The sequence below is a fragment of the Vanacampus margaritifer genome, chromosome 1 (assembly GCF_051991255.1).
Source record: "Vanacampus margaritifer isolate UIUO_Vmar chromosome 1, RoL_Vmar_1.0, whole genome shotgun sequence".
Classification (NCBI taxonomy): Eukaryota; Metazoa; Chordata; class Actinopteri; order Syngnathiformes; family Syngnathidae; genus Vanacampus; species Vanacampus margaritifer.
This window is the reverse complement of record NC_135432.1, coordinates 60,652,825-60,669,267: the sequence shown is the minus strand read 5'-3', so window position 1 is coordinate 60,669,267 and position 16,443 is coordinate 60,652,825. Positions and strand designations below refer to the sequence as shown.

The following is a 16,443-nucleotide window of genomic DNA, read 5'->3' as shown; positions in this document are numbered from 1 at the left end:
ACTATCAATTGTGCTTGCCTGCATTCAGGTGTGGCTGCAGTACCAGTGCTTGTGGGACATGCAGGCTGAGAACATCTACAACCGTCTGGGTGAGGACCTCACCAAGTGGCAGGCTCTTCTTGTTCAGATCCGCAAAGCACGTGGAACCTTTGACAACGCAGAGACACGAAAAGAGTTTGGGCCGGTAGTTATTGACTATGGAAAAGTAAGGACAACAGTTTTTGCTTGCTTTTTTTTTTTTACATGAATATGTAGCTATCCTATGCAAAAAATGCTTGATTTTTCTTTTCACTTTACAGGTACAGTCAAAGGTGAATTTGAAATATGACTCGTGGCACAAAGAGGTCCTCAGCAAATTTGGCCAGATGCTCGGTCAAAACATGCAGGACTTCCATGCTCAAATCTCCAAGGTGAACTATGATGTCATCTTTTTTGGGATGTGTGTTACAAAGACAGACTTTATAATATCAACATTACGTGACATTATTTCTCTGTCATTTTAGTCCCGCCAAGACTTGGAGCAACATTCCGTGGACACAGCCAGCACGTCGGACGCTGTCAACTTCATCACATATGTCCAGACTCTGAAGCGCAAAATCAAGCAATTTGAGAAAAATGTGGACGTGAGTAAACAGTTTTAACACAAATTTTTATTATAACACAATGCGGGCTAGTTTCAATTGGGATTCTCTTCCTTAGTTGTTCCGTAATGGGCAGCGGCTGCTGGAAAAGCAGAGATTCCAGTTCCCTCCGTCGTGGCTCTACATTGATAACATTGAGGGTGAATGGGGCGCTTTCAGTGACATCATGAAGCGCAAGGACACGGCCATCCAGCAGCAGGTGGCCAACCTGCAGATGAAGATCGTCCAGGAGGACAAGGCCGTAGAAAACCGCACCACTGATCTGCTCAATGACTGGGAGAAGACTAAACCAGTCGCTGTAAGATGAAATTGGGCATTGTTTACCGCCAGCTGTGAGACCGAAGCGAACCTAATGCTTTAATAATGTCCATCAGGGTAGCCTACGCCCTGAGGAGGCTCTTCAATCTCTAACCATCTATGAAGGCAACTTCGGTCGTTTGAAGGTTGAAAGAGAGAAGTGTGCCCGTGCCAAAGAGGCCCTGGAGCTCACGGACACCGGACTGCTAAGCGGCAGTGAAGAGAGGGTTCAGGTAAGACTGAACAACAACAAAAAGCTCCAAAACTACTTCATTTCTGTTGCCGTTAAACAGCAAAATTTTCTTTCGAAATCGTAGGTAGCACTGGAGGAGTTACATGACCTAAAGGAGGTGTGGTCCGAGCTTTCCAAGGTGTGGGAGCAGATTGACCAGATGAAGGAGCAGCCATGGGTATCTGTTCAACCACGCAAGGTAAAAAAATAACTCAAGTGTTATAGTTATTATTCAAATATTCAGGTTCTTACATGTCCTTTTTTGTTTTGTTTATAGCTTCGTCAAAATCTAGACGCTCTTCTGAACCAGTTGAAGAACTTCCAAGCAAGGCTAAGACAGTATGCTTCATATGAGTACGTCCAGAGGCTGCTCAAGGGATATCTCAAGGTCAAGGCGGTTCTTACACCCTCAATATACACTAATGAAAAAATGTCTCAATTAAATTGTACGCTTTATTTGTTGCTTTTAACAGGTGAACATGTTGGTGATCGAGCTGAAGTCTGAGGCTCTGAAAGACCGCCACTGGAAGCAGCTGACGAAGCGTCTGCACGTCAACTGGGTGCTCTCGGAACTGACCCTGGGTCAGATCTGGGACGTGGATCTACAGAAGAACGAGATGGTGGTGAAAGATGTGCTCCTGGTGGCCCAGGGAGAGATGGCGCTAGAGGAGTTCCTCAAACAGGTGAGCTTGCATCCGCCGCTACTGGTTCATAACTTTTAGCTTTTAGTATTTGGCTTGCTTATAAGTTTTGGATGATCTGCAGATCCGTGAGGTGTGGAACTCCTACGAGCTCGATTTGGTAAATTACCAGAATAAGTGTCGACTGATCAGAGGATGGGATGACCTCTTTAACAAAGTCAAAGAGCACATCAACAGCGTGTCTGCAATGAAGTTGTCGCCATACTACAAGGTAAAAATGTTAAGGCATAAGTTTGATGTATTTATTGCCTGCAAAACTGCATTCATAACATGCTTTTTGTCCTTTTTTTCCCTCAGGTGTTTGAGGAAGACGCTTTGAGTTGGGAGGACAAACTGAATCGCATTATGGCTCTGTTTGACGTCTGGATCGATGTCCAGCGTCGATGGGTTTACCTGGAGGGCATCTTTACGGGTAGTGCCGACATCAAACATCTGCTGCCCGTTGAAACTCAAAGATTCCAGAGGTTAACGAAGAACCACCTTCATCTCATACGAGCAGCCAACAACTGAAATCCAACCTGACTCCAAATGATTTGTTTTTATAGTATCAGCACTGAATTTTTGGCTCTGATGAAGAAAGTGACCAAGTCTCCGCTGGTGATGGACGTGCTGAACATACAAGGGGTGCAGAGGTCCCTGGAGAGGCTGGCTGACCTTCTTGGAAAAATCCAGAAGGCCCTTGGAGAATACCTGGAGAGGGAAAGATCCTCATTTCCAAGGTATACTCCGTTTTCAATGAGTTGTGGGACTTGATTTTTAAATAAGAGAAAACGTGTCCTAATTAGAGACATTTACGCAACTGTCCTTTTTTTGGCTCTAAATGCCACTGCAATGAATTTGAAATGAAACAAGTACCATATATTGTAGGCTTACTTGAATTTAAACAGTTGTTGCTGTTCCACTTACATCCAGTAGGTGGCCTAAGCACTCTTTCAAACTGTTATTGCCTGTCAAAAAATTCAAGAAGAAGCAGTCTGCGGACTCAGAATGCTAATGCTAAAAACAACACTAAGAACAAAGCAATGTGATTCATTTGATTGTGTGTGCCTTAATCAAAGAAAGACACTAGCACATAAAGACACAACTACTTAAGTAACATGAATTTAGCCGGTTGTTCAGTGGCTTTGCATTGGCGCAGTGATGAGAAAACAGCTCAGAGATTGGAAAATCTGCTTCAACAGTATGAAATCGTTTGCATCAATATTTCTTCTCCTCTTTTAGTCAGTTACTGAGACAAACTAGCCTTGCTTGTGCTAGAACGTTGACGTTAGCTGTGGCTTACATTGAAGTCCCAAATGGTAAATTATATGAATTTTAGATCACATAGAATGGCTTATTGATCTTAATAATGTTACTAGGAGCTGCATGGTTTGCCAATTCACTTTCCATAACTGATGCCATGTAGTACTTCTTCAAATACCAAACCAGTTAGTCAAGCCATTATGTTCCTCTGCCCCACTGTTACGTCCCAGTAGGTTTAATTTACATAACTGCATCTCGAGTTTCCCCATCTATGGGATCCACCATTGTTGAGTGACTGCAGAAATCCTGTATCATATACACTTGCACCAGCGTCAGTCATTTTCAGTCTTGACACAGAGGCTCTGAATCTCAGTCTCCAATTGCCATAGTGTCATAAGTGGATTTTAAATATATGCTACAATTTGTCATTCGCCTATCAGAGACCTTTTATTAAGATGCCTAGGAACTGTTTTAACATCACATTATGTCCGTTTTAAACTGCTCATTCCAGATTCTACTTTGTGGGAGACGAGGACCTGCTAGAGATCATCGGCAACAGCAAGAACGTGGCCAAACTGCAGAAGCACTTCAAAAAGATGTTCGCCGGCGTCTCCAGCATCTTGCTCAATGACGACAACACCGAGGTGCTGGGCATATCATCCCGCGAGGGCGAGGAAGTCGTCTACAAAACGCCCGTCTCCATCACGGAACACCCCAAGATAAACGAGTGGCTCACGTTGGTGGAGAAGGAGATGAGGGTGACGCTGGCCAAGCTGCTGGCAGAATCCGTCACGGAAGTCACGGGCTTCAATAAGGGTACCGCTGTCGACCTGAGCCAGTACATCAACTGGATCGACCGTTATCAGGTTGGATCTCATGCTGTTCATTTTACTTTAAAGCACAAGAGGTGTCAAAAGTAATTGATTATTTGACAACTAATCAAATTAATCAACAACTGTTTTACTAATCGAGTAATCGTTAATCCCCAAATATTAGCATCTCAGCTAATGATTCTGATTTCTGTAGCCCTTCATGAAACCAAAAATGGTTGTCTTTTGTGTTTATCAAAATAAAACATTTGCAAGCATCCGCTTTTAACTTGGAAAACAATGACCAAACCAGTCAAAGGTTAGTGAGTACATCATGTGGTATCGTTGTTGAAATGTATTTTAGGATTGCAAATCATTCAAAATAATTTTAAATTAAATAATTATGTGGTTTTAATCTGGATTTTTAAGAGCAGATGCACATCATTAATGTATTTTAAACAACATGATCGACAATTTAATTTCAAATGGAATTAAAAATACTTGACCCTGGGAAAGTTGCTGAATGAGTGATTTGTGATCATCGTCAGACGATTGCGAATCTTTGTGTAACCTCTTTGTCTTTGTTTCCACAGGCCCAGCTGGTGGTGCTCTCCACCCAAATTGCCTGGTCCGAGAACATCGAGTCTGCCTTGGTCACAGTCTCCGGCGGTGGGGATATGAGCCCCATTCAAGGGGTTCTGTCGAACGTTGAGGCCACGCTCAACGTGCTGGCTGACACTGTGCTGATGGAGCAACCTCCACTTCGCAGGAGGAAACTAGAACACTTGGTCAGTAAAAAAAAAAAATCTTGAGGTGTTTTTTTTATTATCACAGTGGTATTTTCACTCCAATTTACAAGTTTCCCGAGTTATGATTTGTCACATGATCTTTTTTGTTGCTTTTTTTTATACTCCTTATCATCTGATGTCTTTTTTTCCCCCCCAATCAGATCACTGAGTTGGTGCACCAACGTGATGTGACCAGGGCTCTCATCAAGAACAAGATAGACAACCCCAAGTCCTTTGAGTGGCTCAGTCAAATGCGCTTCTACTTCGACCCCAAGCAAACAGACGTACTGCAGCAGCTATCCATCCAGATGGCCAACGCCAAGTTCAACTATGGCTTCGAATACTTGGGTGTCCAGGATAAGCTCGTCCAGACGCCGCTGACCGACCGTTGCTACCTGACCATGACTCAAGCTCTGGAAGCTCGCCTCGGAGGGTCACCATTTGGTTTGTTTTCCTTTTGATTGCTGCTAAGCATTTGTTTAGAAGTGAGATTCAACTGATCTTAGTTCATAAATCTGTATTTTTATAGGTCCTGCTGGCACAGGAAAGACTGAGTCTGTGAAAGCTTTGGGTCACCAGCTTGGTCGCTTTGTCTTGGTCTTCAACTGTGATGAAACTTTCGACTTCCAGGTACGCTTCTTACTGTGCTGCCACCCTAAACACCTACAGTAGGCCTAAGCGTAAACCAAAAACGGAGCATAGATTTTATTTCTTGAAGTAGGTTTGGTATTATTGTAGGCCACTGTAACAATACACACAGCATTGGACTATAGGAAAAATTTAAAAAACTAAAGAATAAACTATATTGTACCACTAGAGGGTGCTTGAGCACAAATAGTGCTACTACAGTTATATTGTACATGTTACACATGTTTGTTTTTTCAATTGTGTATACGTTGCGTAATTTGTATCTTTTGTTTCCCCTCCTTAATTTTAGGCCATGGGTCGTATCTTCGTGGGACTGTGTCAGGTTGGCGCTTGGGGCTGCTTTGATGAGTTCAATCGTCTGGAGGAAAGAATGCTGTCTGCCGTCTCTCAGCAAGTCCAGTACATCCAAGTGGCCTTGAGGGAACACAGCAACCCCAACAGAGACAGGAGTATGTAAACCTCCAAAATCCATGTCAAAGAGGGAGGGGAAAACAGCTTGAAATTGTTCCACTATAAAGCTTATCTCTTGTTATCCCTTCAGGTGTGCCTGTCACCACAGAGCTCCTCAACAAGCAGGTGAAGGTGAGCCCAGACATGGCCATCTTTATCACAATGAATCCTGGCTACGCAGGTCGATCCAACCTGCCCGACAACTTGAAGAAGCTCTTCCGCAGCTTGGCCATGACCAAGCCGGACCGCCAGCTCATCGCCCAGGTCATGCTCTACTCTCAAGGCTTCCGCACAGCCGAAATCCTCGCCAAAAAGATCGTACCCTTCTTCAAGTAAGGAAAAGTCATTTCAAATTGCATTTCACAGAACGTGGTTACTGATATTCTCTTCCATTTCAGGCTGTGTGACGAGCAACTGTCATCCCAGAGTCACTACGATTTTGGCCTCCGAGCTCTCAAGAGCGTGCTGATAAGCGCTGGTAATGTGAAGCGAGAACGCATCCAGAAGATCAAAAGGGAGAAGCTTGAACGCGGGGAGGTCGTTGATGAGAACGACATTGCAGAGAACCTCCCCGAACAAGAGGTTTGTATGACTTTTCCAGATAAAGTATAATCATAATGTAACTAAGGTATGAACCCAGAGTCTGCTATTTGCCCCTGCTCCTGTAGATTCTGATTCAGAGTGTGTGTGAGACCATGGTTCCCAAGCTGGTGGCAGAGGACATTCCTCTTCTGTTCAGCCTGCTGTCCGACGTCTTCCCTGGTGTGCAGTACATGCGTGGTGAGATGACTGCACTGAGGGAGGAGCTAAAGAAGGTCTGCAAGGAGATGTACCTCACATATGGCGATGGTGACGACGTAGGCAGCATGTGGGTGGAGAAGGTAAGTGCAAAGAACATGCAAAATGTATTACAAAAAACTTTATAAATAAAAATTGTGCCTAAATGACAGCAGTTCAAAAATGAATAAATACAAATGTATTGTGCTTAAGTTAAATACAGACGAATTTTTGAAGCACTTTACTAGCACGTCAACAGATTGAGGGAAGAAAAATACCGTGGGCTGTAACATCATTACATGACGCACTTCCAACTTCCTGTGTTGTCTTCTGAAAATGTGTCATTCAAACATCTTTTTAGGTGCTGCAGCTGTATCAGATCACACAGATCAACCACGGTCTCATGATGGTGGGACCTTCAGGGAGTGGCAAGACCATGGCTTGGAGGGTGCTACTCAAAGCCCTGGAGAGGCTAGAAGGTATTGAGGGGGTGGCTCACATCATTGACCCCAAAGCCATCAGCAAAGACCACCTGTATGGAACCCTGGACCCCAACACCCGCGAATGGACTGATGGCTTGTTTACGCACATCCTCAGGAAGTGAGTGTCTGCTCATGATTAAAGGTTTGGTTGGGTGGTCTTGGTGTAATTTAGCAAAGCAATGACTAGATTACCCATTTCACCACATCTGTGCCACTAATGTGAACTACACAAGTCAATTAGCCAGTCTCTTAATGATCATTTCAAGGGGTTGTTTACTAGAGATCATTTGAGCTTTTACCACCTGGAATTGATGATGATTAGGTCTTGAGTGGTTTTAAGCATCTTCCTTTGAAATCCAGGATCATTGACAACGTGAGAGGTGAGCTGCAGAAGCGCCAATGGATCATCTTTGATGGCGACGTCGACCCAGAGTGGGTTGAAAATCTCAACTCTGTCTTGGATGACAATAAGCTGCTCACGCTGCCCAACGGAGAGCGTCTCAGCTTGCCGCCAAATGTAACAGCAGCCCCTCGTGTTTTTGTTATCCTGCAGTCAAATCGGGTGTTAACCATTCTCTGGTTCTCTCAAGGTGCGTGTTATGTTTGAGGTCCAGGACCTGAAGTACGCCACCCTGGCCACAGTCTCCCGCTGTGGTATGGTGTGGTTCAGTGAGGATGTGCTCAGCACTGATATGATCTTCAACAACTTCCTGGCGCGCTTCCGCAGCATCCCGCTGGACGAGGGAGAGGATGAGGCTCAGCGAAATAGGAAGGGCACCGATGACGAAGAAGAGACCGCTTCGCCGATGTTACAGGTGATGCCGTGTGAGATGTGACTCGTCCGCAGTGTGATTAGAGCGCTTCACTGACACCCTGCTTATTTGTGACGTGCTAGATCCAGCGAGATGCCGCCACCATCCTACAGCCATACTTCACCTCCACCGGTCTGGTCATCAAGGCCTTGGAGCACGCCTCTAAGATGGAGCACATCATGGACTTTACCCGCCTGCGCTGCTTGGGTTCTCTGTGTTCTATGCTGCATCAGGCTTGCCGCAATGTGGCGCTTTACAACAACAACCACCCCGACTTCCCAATGCCCATTGATCAACTTGAGAGATATATGCAGGTTAGCAATCAATTTGAACATTTGTCAATGTGGAATATGATGTTAAACTATAATCGCCTTAAGGCTGAATTTACACTTGCGCGGTTCAATCCTACCAGTGTTGCAGCTTGTGCTTTTACTTGGACCAGCTTTTCCAACAATATGAAAGTCATCTTAACTTTTTGTTGATGTTCATCAACAGAGGTATCTGATCTACGCCATTCTCTGGTCGTTCTCCGGCGATGGACGGCTCAAGATGAGAGCTGAGCTTGGGGAATATATCCGCCGCATTACCACTGTGCCCCTCCCCACCGCTCCCAACATTCCCATCATCGACTATGAGGTAAAGTCTCGAATCACCGTAGGTGTCCACCTCTGATATAGAAAAGCCATGTTTCTATCAAAAAAACTTTTTTTTTTCTGCTCAGGTTTCTATCACTGGTGAGTGGCAGTCTTGGCAGGTTAAGGTGCCCCAGATTGAGGTAGAAACCCACAAGGTGGCCTCGCCGGATGTGGTGGTTCCAACCTTGGACACCGTTCGCCATGAGGCTTTGCTCTACACCTGGCTGGCTGAACACAAGCCACTAGTGCTGTGTGGACCCCCTGGCTCTGGAAAGACCATGACACTGTTCAGTGCCCTCAGGGCCTTGCCTGATATGGAGGTGAGACACAATACCAATACAGTGAACACTTGCATACTTTATTTGCTGTTCAAATGTTGCTAAAACTCGCTTATTGGTTGGTTTTCTTAGGGGGAGAACTTGTCCTATTTTATACGCTGAAAAAACTTGTGTGTTTAGGCCTAAGATGTATCTAATATGAAAATATTCCATGGCATCATCTTGTGGCATTTGGGGCCAAGAACCTATACTGAAGTGAAGGGGAGGAACTTAGTCAGCCAGAAAAAGTGTTTTGTGAGATCTTGTGGCATCAATGACTTAATTTTCGCTTTTTACGGCACGGCATTGTCTCAATCTCTCACAGACTGTATTTAAATGTCAGGCAAATGAATTTTCCACAAAATGGACATTAAGGAACATTATTTTATTGTTTTTTGCCAGGTTGTGGGTCTGAACTTCTCCAGTGCCACCACCCCAGAATTGTTGCTCAAAACCTTTGACCACTACTGTGAGTACCGTCGCACTCCCAACGGTGTGGTCCTTGCACCCGTGCAGCTCGGCAAGTGGTTAGTGTTGTTCTGTGACGAGATCAATCTTCCCGACATGGACAAGTACGGCACGCAGAGAGTCATCTCCTTCCTCCGACAGGTACGAAGAGCTATTTACAAACAAGGTGACGCAGCAGCAGGTTTGGTATCTATTGCTATGTTAACAGCCCTGGTGTCACTTTTATTTGTACAGATGGTGGAACATGGAGGGTTCTACCGCACCTCAGACCAGACTTGGGTTAAACTAGAGAGGATCCAATTCGTGGGTGCTTGTAATCCTCCAACTGATCCGGGCAGAAAGCCCCTCACACACAGGTGGGAATTATGAGTCTCTTTTGCGCAGTGGCACTTTGACTTACAGGTGGGGCTTGACCGATATGATTATTAATATTTTTGTTTGGCGGGGGGGGGTTCAGATATTTGTCAGGAAAGAAATTATCCTTTGTCCTTTTGTATTTAACTTACAACAGAAGGTAATTTCCAAGTATAAAACAGTATGAACTGATGAATTTACCGTAACTTTATATTTAGGCCATAAATGTATGCCGTACATCCTAAATAGTAAATGAAGTTACTGGAAAAACATTTATGCATGATGCGCTTTAACGTTAAACCAGCCTTTTTCTACTCTATTTTTTTTGGTTGCATTTGAAGTATGTCATGTAGTGTGTGTTCAAATGAAAGGGAGCCACACAGTGAAAGTAAGATTACATGGTTGGTTAATTGTCTAAATTCAGGCCGATTATTATTTTTGAAAAGGCCGAATATCAGCCGATGTAATTGGCTGTCTGATTAATTGGTCAGGCCCTATTTACAAGTGCCCTAACTCAAGACTTTTTCACGTTTCGAGCCATCATTTTGTGTATACAATACAATGTCATTTTTCACGTGTGTCCTTATTATAGATTCCTGCGTCACGTTCCTGTTGTGTACGTCGATTACCCTGGCCCAGCCTCTCTCACTCAGATTTATGGCACTTTCAACCGTGCCATGCTGCGCCTCATCCCCTCTTTGCGAACCTATGCTGAACCTCTTACTGCTGCCATGGTCGAGTTCTACATCATGTCCCAGGTAAGCTAGAATATACTGGACACCTGCTTAACCAGCATCATATAAACCCCTAATGTTTGTTGGATTTGTCTGCTTTCAGGAGCGTTTCACCCAGGACACACAACCTCATTATATCTACTCTCCCAGAGAGATGTCCCGCTGGGTGAGGGGAATCTTTGAGGCCTTGCGACCTCTCGAGACCCTCCCAGTGGAGGGACTTATCCGCATTTGGGCTCATGAGGCTCTGCGCCTGTTCCAGGATAGGTTAGCACAAGCTGATGTTATCTTGAATTTATCATGTTTTTTATCTTTCATTTCTTTCAGCCAGTTCTTTACCTTTTTTTTTTTTTCCCATGTCATAATTGTGGGTGTTATTCCGCTTATTTGTTTCTAGGCTGGTCGGTGATGATGAGAGAAGGTGGACGGATGAAAATATCGACGTAGTTGCGCTCAAACATTTCCCCAACATTGACAAGGAGAAGGCTCTCAACAGACCCATACTCTACAGTAACTGGCTCTCAAAGGTAAGCTAAATAGTGGTCGTAGCACTCTGGATTGAACATTAAAAAATAACCGAAATGTGTATAAATAATTTGGTCTTTTGTTTGAATGTAGGATTATATCCCAGTGGAGCAGGAGGAGCTGAGGGACTATGTGAAGGCCCGTCTTAAGGTCTTCTACGAGGAGGAGCTGGACGTCCCGCTTGTACTGTTCAATGAGGTGTTGGACCATGTTCTGAGAATTGATCGGTGAGTGACCACCAGTATGAGGTAGATTTTATTGTACAGTGGTTAAATGAGGAATTCTCAAATGTAAATTTCCTCTTTTAGAATCTTCCGCCAGCCACAGGGACATCTCCTGTTGATTGGTGTGAGTGGAGCAGGGAAGACGACTCTGTCTCGCTTTGTTGCCTGGATGAATGGGCTTAGCGTTTACCAAATCAAGGTTGGTACAAAAAAAAAAATTATATTACAGCAGCCATACGGATATAATTGTGTTCTTATGAACTATTTTTGTGGGTATTCAGGTACATAGGAAATATACCGGTGAGGACTTCGATGAGGATTTGCGTACTGTGCTGCGACGCTCCGGTTGCAAGAATGAAAAGATCGCCTTTATCATGGATGAGTCCAATGTGTTGGATTCTGGCTTCCTTGAGAGAATGAACACCCTCCTAGCCAATGGAGAGGTAGCATTCCTCACCATTTTGCACCTGTGAGGATTTTTCCAAATTGTGTTTTAAGATTCCCTAACGTGATGAAATCCACAGGTTCCTGGTTTGTTTGAGGGGGATGAATATGCCACCCTGATGACGCAGTGTAAGGAGGGCGCCCAGAAGGAGGGGCTGATGCTGGACACCCACGAGGAGCTGTACAAGTGGTTTACCAGCCAAGTTATAAGGAATCTCCATGTTGTTTTCACCATGAACCCCTCGTCGGAGGGCCTGAAGGACAGGGCTGCCACATCTCCAGCCCTCTTCAACAGGTAAACGGATTCAGAATGATTTGAACTACGCTAGGCAGAGACACTTGGTTGTTAAATAACAGCTATTTGCTCAAGGTGTGTGCTGAACTGGTTTGGAGACTGGTCCACTGAGGCTCTTTACCAAGTGGGCAAGGAGTTCACCAGCAAAATGGACTTGGAGAAGCCCAACTACAAAGTGCCAGACTACATGCCCATCGTCTATGACAAACTTCCTCAGCCACCGTCTCACAGGGAGGCGATCGTCAATGGCTGCGTGTTCGTACACCAGACACTTCATCAGGTAAACGTATACTGAATTTATCGGGGGGAAAATAAAAATTTAATTCAATCATGCCTTGCTTTGAATATTTTCAGTACATATGTGCACCACTCCCCACTCCCTGAATATATTGCATTACTCCCATTTTTGTTGTCGCACCTCCTACTGTCCCAAATTCACACACAAGTCAAAGATGTGGTTGTCTCGTTCGCTGAATTAACAAAAAAAGTTACACCTTGTGTCATAAAGTGTATAAATACAAGTCAACACTTGTCACAGGCTAACAACCGTTTGGCTAAGCGAGGCGGTCACACCATGGCCATCACTCCTCGCCACTACTTGGACTTCATCAACCAGTATGCCAGCTTGTTCAACGAGAAGCGCAGTGAGCTGGAGGAGCAGCAGATGCACCTCAACGTCGGTCTTCGCAAGATCAAGGAAACAGTCGATCAGGTACAAAGTCTTGTCACATTTGACCATTTGGTACTTACTTAGCTTATAGCTACACGATGGTAATTATGTCTCCTCATTTGAAGGTGGAGGAGCTTCGTCGTGACCTTAGAATCAAGAGCCAGGAGCTGGAGGCAAAGAATGACGCTGCCAATGACAAGCTGAAAAAAATGATTAAAGACCAGCAGGAGGCTGAGAAGAAAAAGGTAACTTATTTATTTTTACATGACATCACTTTTAATCTCTGTATTGAAAAGCACAATTCCTGAGACTGCGGTGACTTTGATTCTAGGTGATGAGCCAGGAGATCCAGGAAGCTGTGTACAAGCAGCAGGAGGTGATCAAGGATAAGCAACTGAGTGTCAAAGAGGACTTGGACCAGGTGGAGCCAGCTGTCATCGAGGCTCAGAATGGTATGTGTGCTTCACCTCGTCCCTGTAGATTTATATTGAGCTTTCTCATATATATATTTTTTGGCTACATTTTGAAGTTTGGTTCCTTTCCTAATGTCCAAATTTAGTGAACAGTGACTGGAGTTTAAGGCTGTTCTGACTCTGACATATGAGGTTTTGCGGCTATGAATATATATAACATAATCTACATTTACTGTTCATATGATGTTGCTAGCCGTTAAGTCCATTAAGAAGCAGCACCTAGTGGAGGTGCGTTCCATGGCCAACCCACCTGCGGCAGTCAAGCTGGCCCTGGAGTCCATCTGCTTGCTCCTGGGCGAGAGCACCACCGACTGGAAGCAGATCCGCTCCATCATCATGAAGGAGAATTTCATCCCCACTATTGTTAACTTCTCTGCCGATGAGATCAGGTGAAAGAAGCTATTATTTGAAACTGTTCACTAAAGAGTGTATTTTTTGTCCCTCCCCTTTTTTCTTGTCCCATATCCTCCCACATGTTGCTTTTTCACCACCTCTTTCAAACACACCTGTCATCTAACTAGCGGTGAGCTCAATTAAACGGCAGCATCTAGTAGAAATGCGGACTATGACCAATCCCCCGGCTGCAGTCAAACTGGCCCTGGAGTCTATCTGCCTTTTGCTTGGCGAGGAAACCAGTGACTGGAAAAAAATCAGACAAGTTATTATCAGGGACAATTTCATCAGCAGCATAGTCAACTTTTCCTCTGAGGAAATGAGGTACCGACAAGTGTCCTTGCTTCTGTCCACTCTTTGTCAGATGGACATGCAAATCAGTGAATCAGCACGCCAATCAAGTGACTCCTGAAAACAATTATATAATGGATGAAAAATTTAGATGACTTGCTTGTCTTTGCTAATGGTTGTCATGCTCCTACTCCTCTCCTTTAATTCATGTAAAAAAAAAAAATAATAATTCTGTGATTAATGATTGTCGTATATCCTCAAATAGTGGTCTCCGCTCATATATTCTATGCTTACTTGATGTCTTAGCGTTTTGCCATCTCGCAGCATTTTTTTTAAGGAACATTAAAAATCGTACAACAAATAAAATTGACATCCACTTGGTGTTAGAGCTATGCAGCAATTGCAAATCTAATAGACATGTCATCTTGCCGTTTCAGCAGATGTGTCACTCAAAAGGGACATCAATGGGAAAAAATTTCAGGATGGGACAATTTGTTCAGGCCCTAACTATTTTAATTGTATAAACTAACAAAAGAATGTGAATAGAAATGGCTTTTGTGTTGCGGTTTGACATTCAGTCTTTAATCACTGGACATCTATGGCAGGTACTTTCTGCGTGAAGAAACACCACTGGCCACTATTTCTGGAAATACTGTCACTTGCTTACTCTAATTTGGGGTACTTGAGTCTAAAACCAGCCGACTTTTCTCTAGTGACTCCATCCGTGAAAAGATGAAGAAGAACTACATGTCCAACCCGGGCTACAATTACGACCAAGTCAACAGGGCCTCCCTGGCTTGTGGACCTATGGTGAAATGGGCTATAGCTCAGGTAACTGAACGGACAAACAAATATAAAAAAATAAAGGTACATTTGAAAATAACAATTTACTGATGACTGCTGTCTTTTCTTTAGCTCAACTTTGCTGACATGTTGAAACGTGTGGAGCCGCTGCGCAATGAGCTTCAGAAGCTCGAAGACGACGCCACGGACAACAAGACGAAGGCGGAAGAGGTGGAGCAGATGATCAGGGACCTGGAGTCTAGCATTGCTCGCTACAAGGAGGAATACGCCGTCCTGATCTCAGAAGCCCAGGCCATCAAGGCTGAGATGGCTGCAGTCGAGGCCAAGGTTAACAGCCTTCTAAATCTCTATTGCCATCCTTCCTTGTCTGCCCATTGGCTTTCTTGATGTATTTGTTTTTTTTTTAAATCCTGTAGGTGAACCGCAGCACAGCCCTCCTGATGAGTCTGTCAGCGGAGAGGGAGCGCTGGGAGAAGACCAGCGAGACGTTCAAGAACCAGATGTCTACCATTGCCGGAGATTGTCTGCTCTCTGCGGCCTTCATCACGTACGCCGGCTACTTTGAGCAACAGATGAGACAGAACCTGTTTACCACTTGGTCTCATCACCTGCAGCAAGCCAATATACAGGTATGGTGTTAAAAAGTACGCTACTCCCAAAAACTTGAGGTATTGGGTACATTTTCAGGATGGCCCTCAAATACACTGATTTGAGTATTCAAATATGTAAGGAAGGTCAAATTCAGTTCATTTTAGGCTCATCTGGAAGTTTCACCCAAAATCAATAAATATGTGTATTAGTGAACATGCTAGCTGGTTAATCAAAAGTCTTGATTTAACGTACATTTCGTTCTCAGTTCCGTACCGACATTGCCAGGACGGAGTACCTCTCCAACGCAGACGAGAGGCTCCGCTGGCAGGCCAACTCTCTTCCAGCGGATGACCTCTGTACAGAAAATGCCATCATGCTCAAGAGATTCAACAGGTCAGTATAAATTACCATTTCCTCCTCATAATTTAAATCAGGAGTGGACAAAGTAGACTTCTAGCAATACATCCATTTTTTTTGAATTGGTGAATTTAAAATGTAGTATGTATTTTTTTTTTAATCATGTATCTTGTCGTATAATTGTTTATTAAAATAAGTTACATAACATAGGATACAATGTCACTTTTTTTTCTTTCTTTTTTTTCTTTCTTTTTTTTCTAAACCACACCACATGTATAAATGGTGTGGCCTATTCTGTTTCAAAAAATCAAATGTGTCCCTTAGGCTCAAACATTTGTCCACCGCTGTTTTATAACAATGAATGTCATAACTCATAATGGCTTCCTCAAGGTACCCGTTGATCATCGACCCGTCTGGCCAAGCCACCGAGTTCATTATGAACGAGTACAAAGATCGCAAGATCACCCGCACCAGCTTCTTGGACGACGCCTTCAGGAAGAACCTGGAGAGCGCCCTGCGATTCGGAAACCCACTGCTGGTTCAGGTATTACCAGTGGCTCATTTATCAGACTTCAGTGCAGGCAGCCCTAGATTGTATAGCTACTATTTTTTATTTATTTATTAACTTATTTATTTATTTATTTCTGAAGGACGTGGAGAGTTACGACCCCATCCTGAACCCAGTGTTGAACAGAGAGGTCCGCCGAACCGGAGGCCGTGTCCTCATCACTTTGGGAGACCAGGATATCGATCTGTCACCTTCGTTTGTCATCTTCCTCTCCACGCGAGACCCTACGGTGAGGAGGCGAAATACCATCATTAGCTAAACATCGATAGGCCGTAAAGACGGACTCACTGGCGTCTTTTCTTAACACAGGTCGAGTTCCCACCAGACTTGTGTTCTCGCGTGACATTCGTCAACTTCACGGTGACTCGCAGCAGCCTGCAGAGCCAATGTCTCAACGAGGTGCTGAAAGCAGAGAGGCCCG

The 16,443-nt window shown here is 44.3% G+C and overlaps 1 protein-coding gene across 2 annotated transcripts in view; it reads left to right on the top strand.

Moving 5' to 3' along the window:
* The window catches only part of dync1h1 (dynein, cytoplasmic 1, heavy chain 1), a 35,046-nt gene that overhangs the window by 8,646 nt on the left and 9,957 nt on the right, over positions 1-16,443 (top strand). The window contains exons 14-59 of one of the 2 annotated variants that reach the window (XM_077559459.1): positions 29-205; positions 300-410; positions 504-623; positions 700-939; positions 1,016-1,171; positions 1,256-1,369; positions 1,448-1,558; positions 1,644-1,853; positions 1,936-2,082; positions 2,169-2,335; positions 2,417-2,590; positions 3,625-3,979; positions 4,516-4,710; positions 4,872-5,154; positions 5,240-5,340; positions 5,648-5,807; positions 5,900-6,140; positions 6,207-6,390; positions 6,477-6,689; positions 6,947-7,185; positions 7,428-7,584; positions 7,658-7,882; positions 7,963-8,193; positions 8,375-8,515; positions 8,601-8,834; positions 9,234-9,440; positions 9,534-9,655; positions 10,246-10,411; positions 10,491-10,654; positions 10,785-10,914; positions 11,006-11,139; positions 11,221-11,335; positions 11,418-11,579; positions 11,661-11,875; positions 11,951-12,155; positions 12,414-12,587; positions 12,671-12,790; positions 12,877-12,997; positions 13,540-13,735; positions 14,416-14,533; positions 14,618-14,833; positions 14,923-15,135; positions 15,363-15,490; positions 15,845-15,998; positions 16,105-16,251; positions 16,332-16,443. The exon at positions 16,332-16,443 is cut by the window's right edge and continues 39 nt beyond it. In XM_077559459.1, coding sequence (XP_077415585.1) covers positions 29-205; positions 300-410; positions 504-623; positions 700-939; positions 1,016-1,171; positions 1,256-1,369; positions 1,448-1,558; positions 1,644-1,853; positions 1,936-2,082; positions 2,169-2,335; positions 2,417-2,590; positions 3,625-3,979; positions 4,516-4,710; positions 4,872-5,154; positions 5,240-5,340; positions 5,648-5,807; positions 5,900-6,140; positions 6,207-6,390; positions 6,477-6,689; positions 6,947-7,185; positions 7,428-7,584; positions 7,658-7,882; positions 7,963-8,193; positions 8,375-8,515; positions 8,601-8,834; positions 9,234-9,440; positions 9,534-9,655; positions 10,246-10,411; positions 10,491-10,654; positions 10,785-10,914; positions 11,006-11,139; positions 11,221-11,335; positions 11,418-11,579; positions 11,661-11,875; positions 11,951-12,155; positions 12,414-12,587; positions 12,671-12,790; positions 12,877-12,997; positions 13,540-13,735; positions 14,416-14,533; positions 14,618-14,833; positions 14,923-15,135; positions 15,363-15,490; positions 15,845-15,998; positions 16,105-16,251; positions 16,332-16,443 — 8,005 coding nt within the window. Of the gene's footprint in view, positions 1-28; positions 206-299; positions 411-503; positions 624-699; positions 940-1,015; positions 1,172-1,255; positions 1,370-1,447; positions 1,559-1,643; positions 1,854-1,935; positions 2,083-2,168; positions 2,336-2,416; positions 2,591-3,624; positions 3,980-4,515; positions 4,711-4,871; positions 5,155-5,239; positions 5,341-5,647; positions 5,808-5,899; positions 6,141-6,206; positions 6,391-6,476; positions 6,690-6,946; positions 7,186-7,427; positions 7,585-7,657; positions 7,883-7,962; positions 8,194-8,374; positions 8,516-8,600; positions 8,835-9,233; positions 9,441-9,533; positions 9,656-10,245; positions 10,412-10,490; positions 10,655-10,784; positions 10,915-11,005; positions 11,140-11,220; positions 11,336-11,417; positions 11,580-11,660; positions 11,876-11,950; positions 12,156-12,413; positions 12,588-12,670; positions 12,791-12,876; positions 12,998-13,211; positions 13,408-13,539; positions 13,736-14,415; positions 14,534-14,617; positions 14,834-14,922; positions 15,136-15,362; positions 15,491-15,844; positions 15,999-16,104; positions 16,252-16,331 lie in introns of both variants that reach the window. The other variant, XM_077559449.1, reaches the window with a different exon arrangement.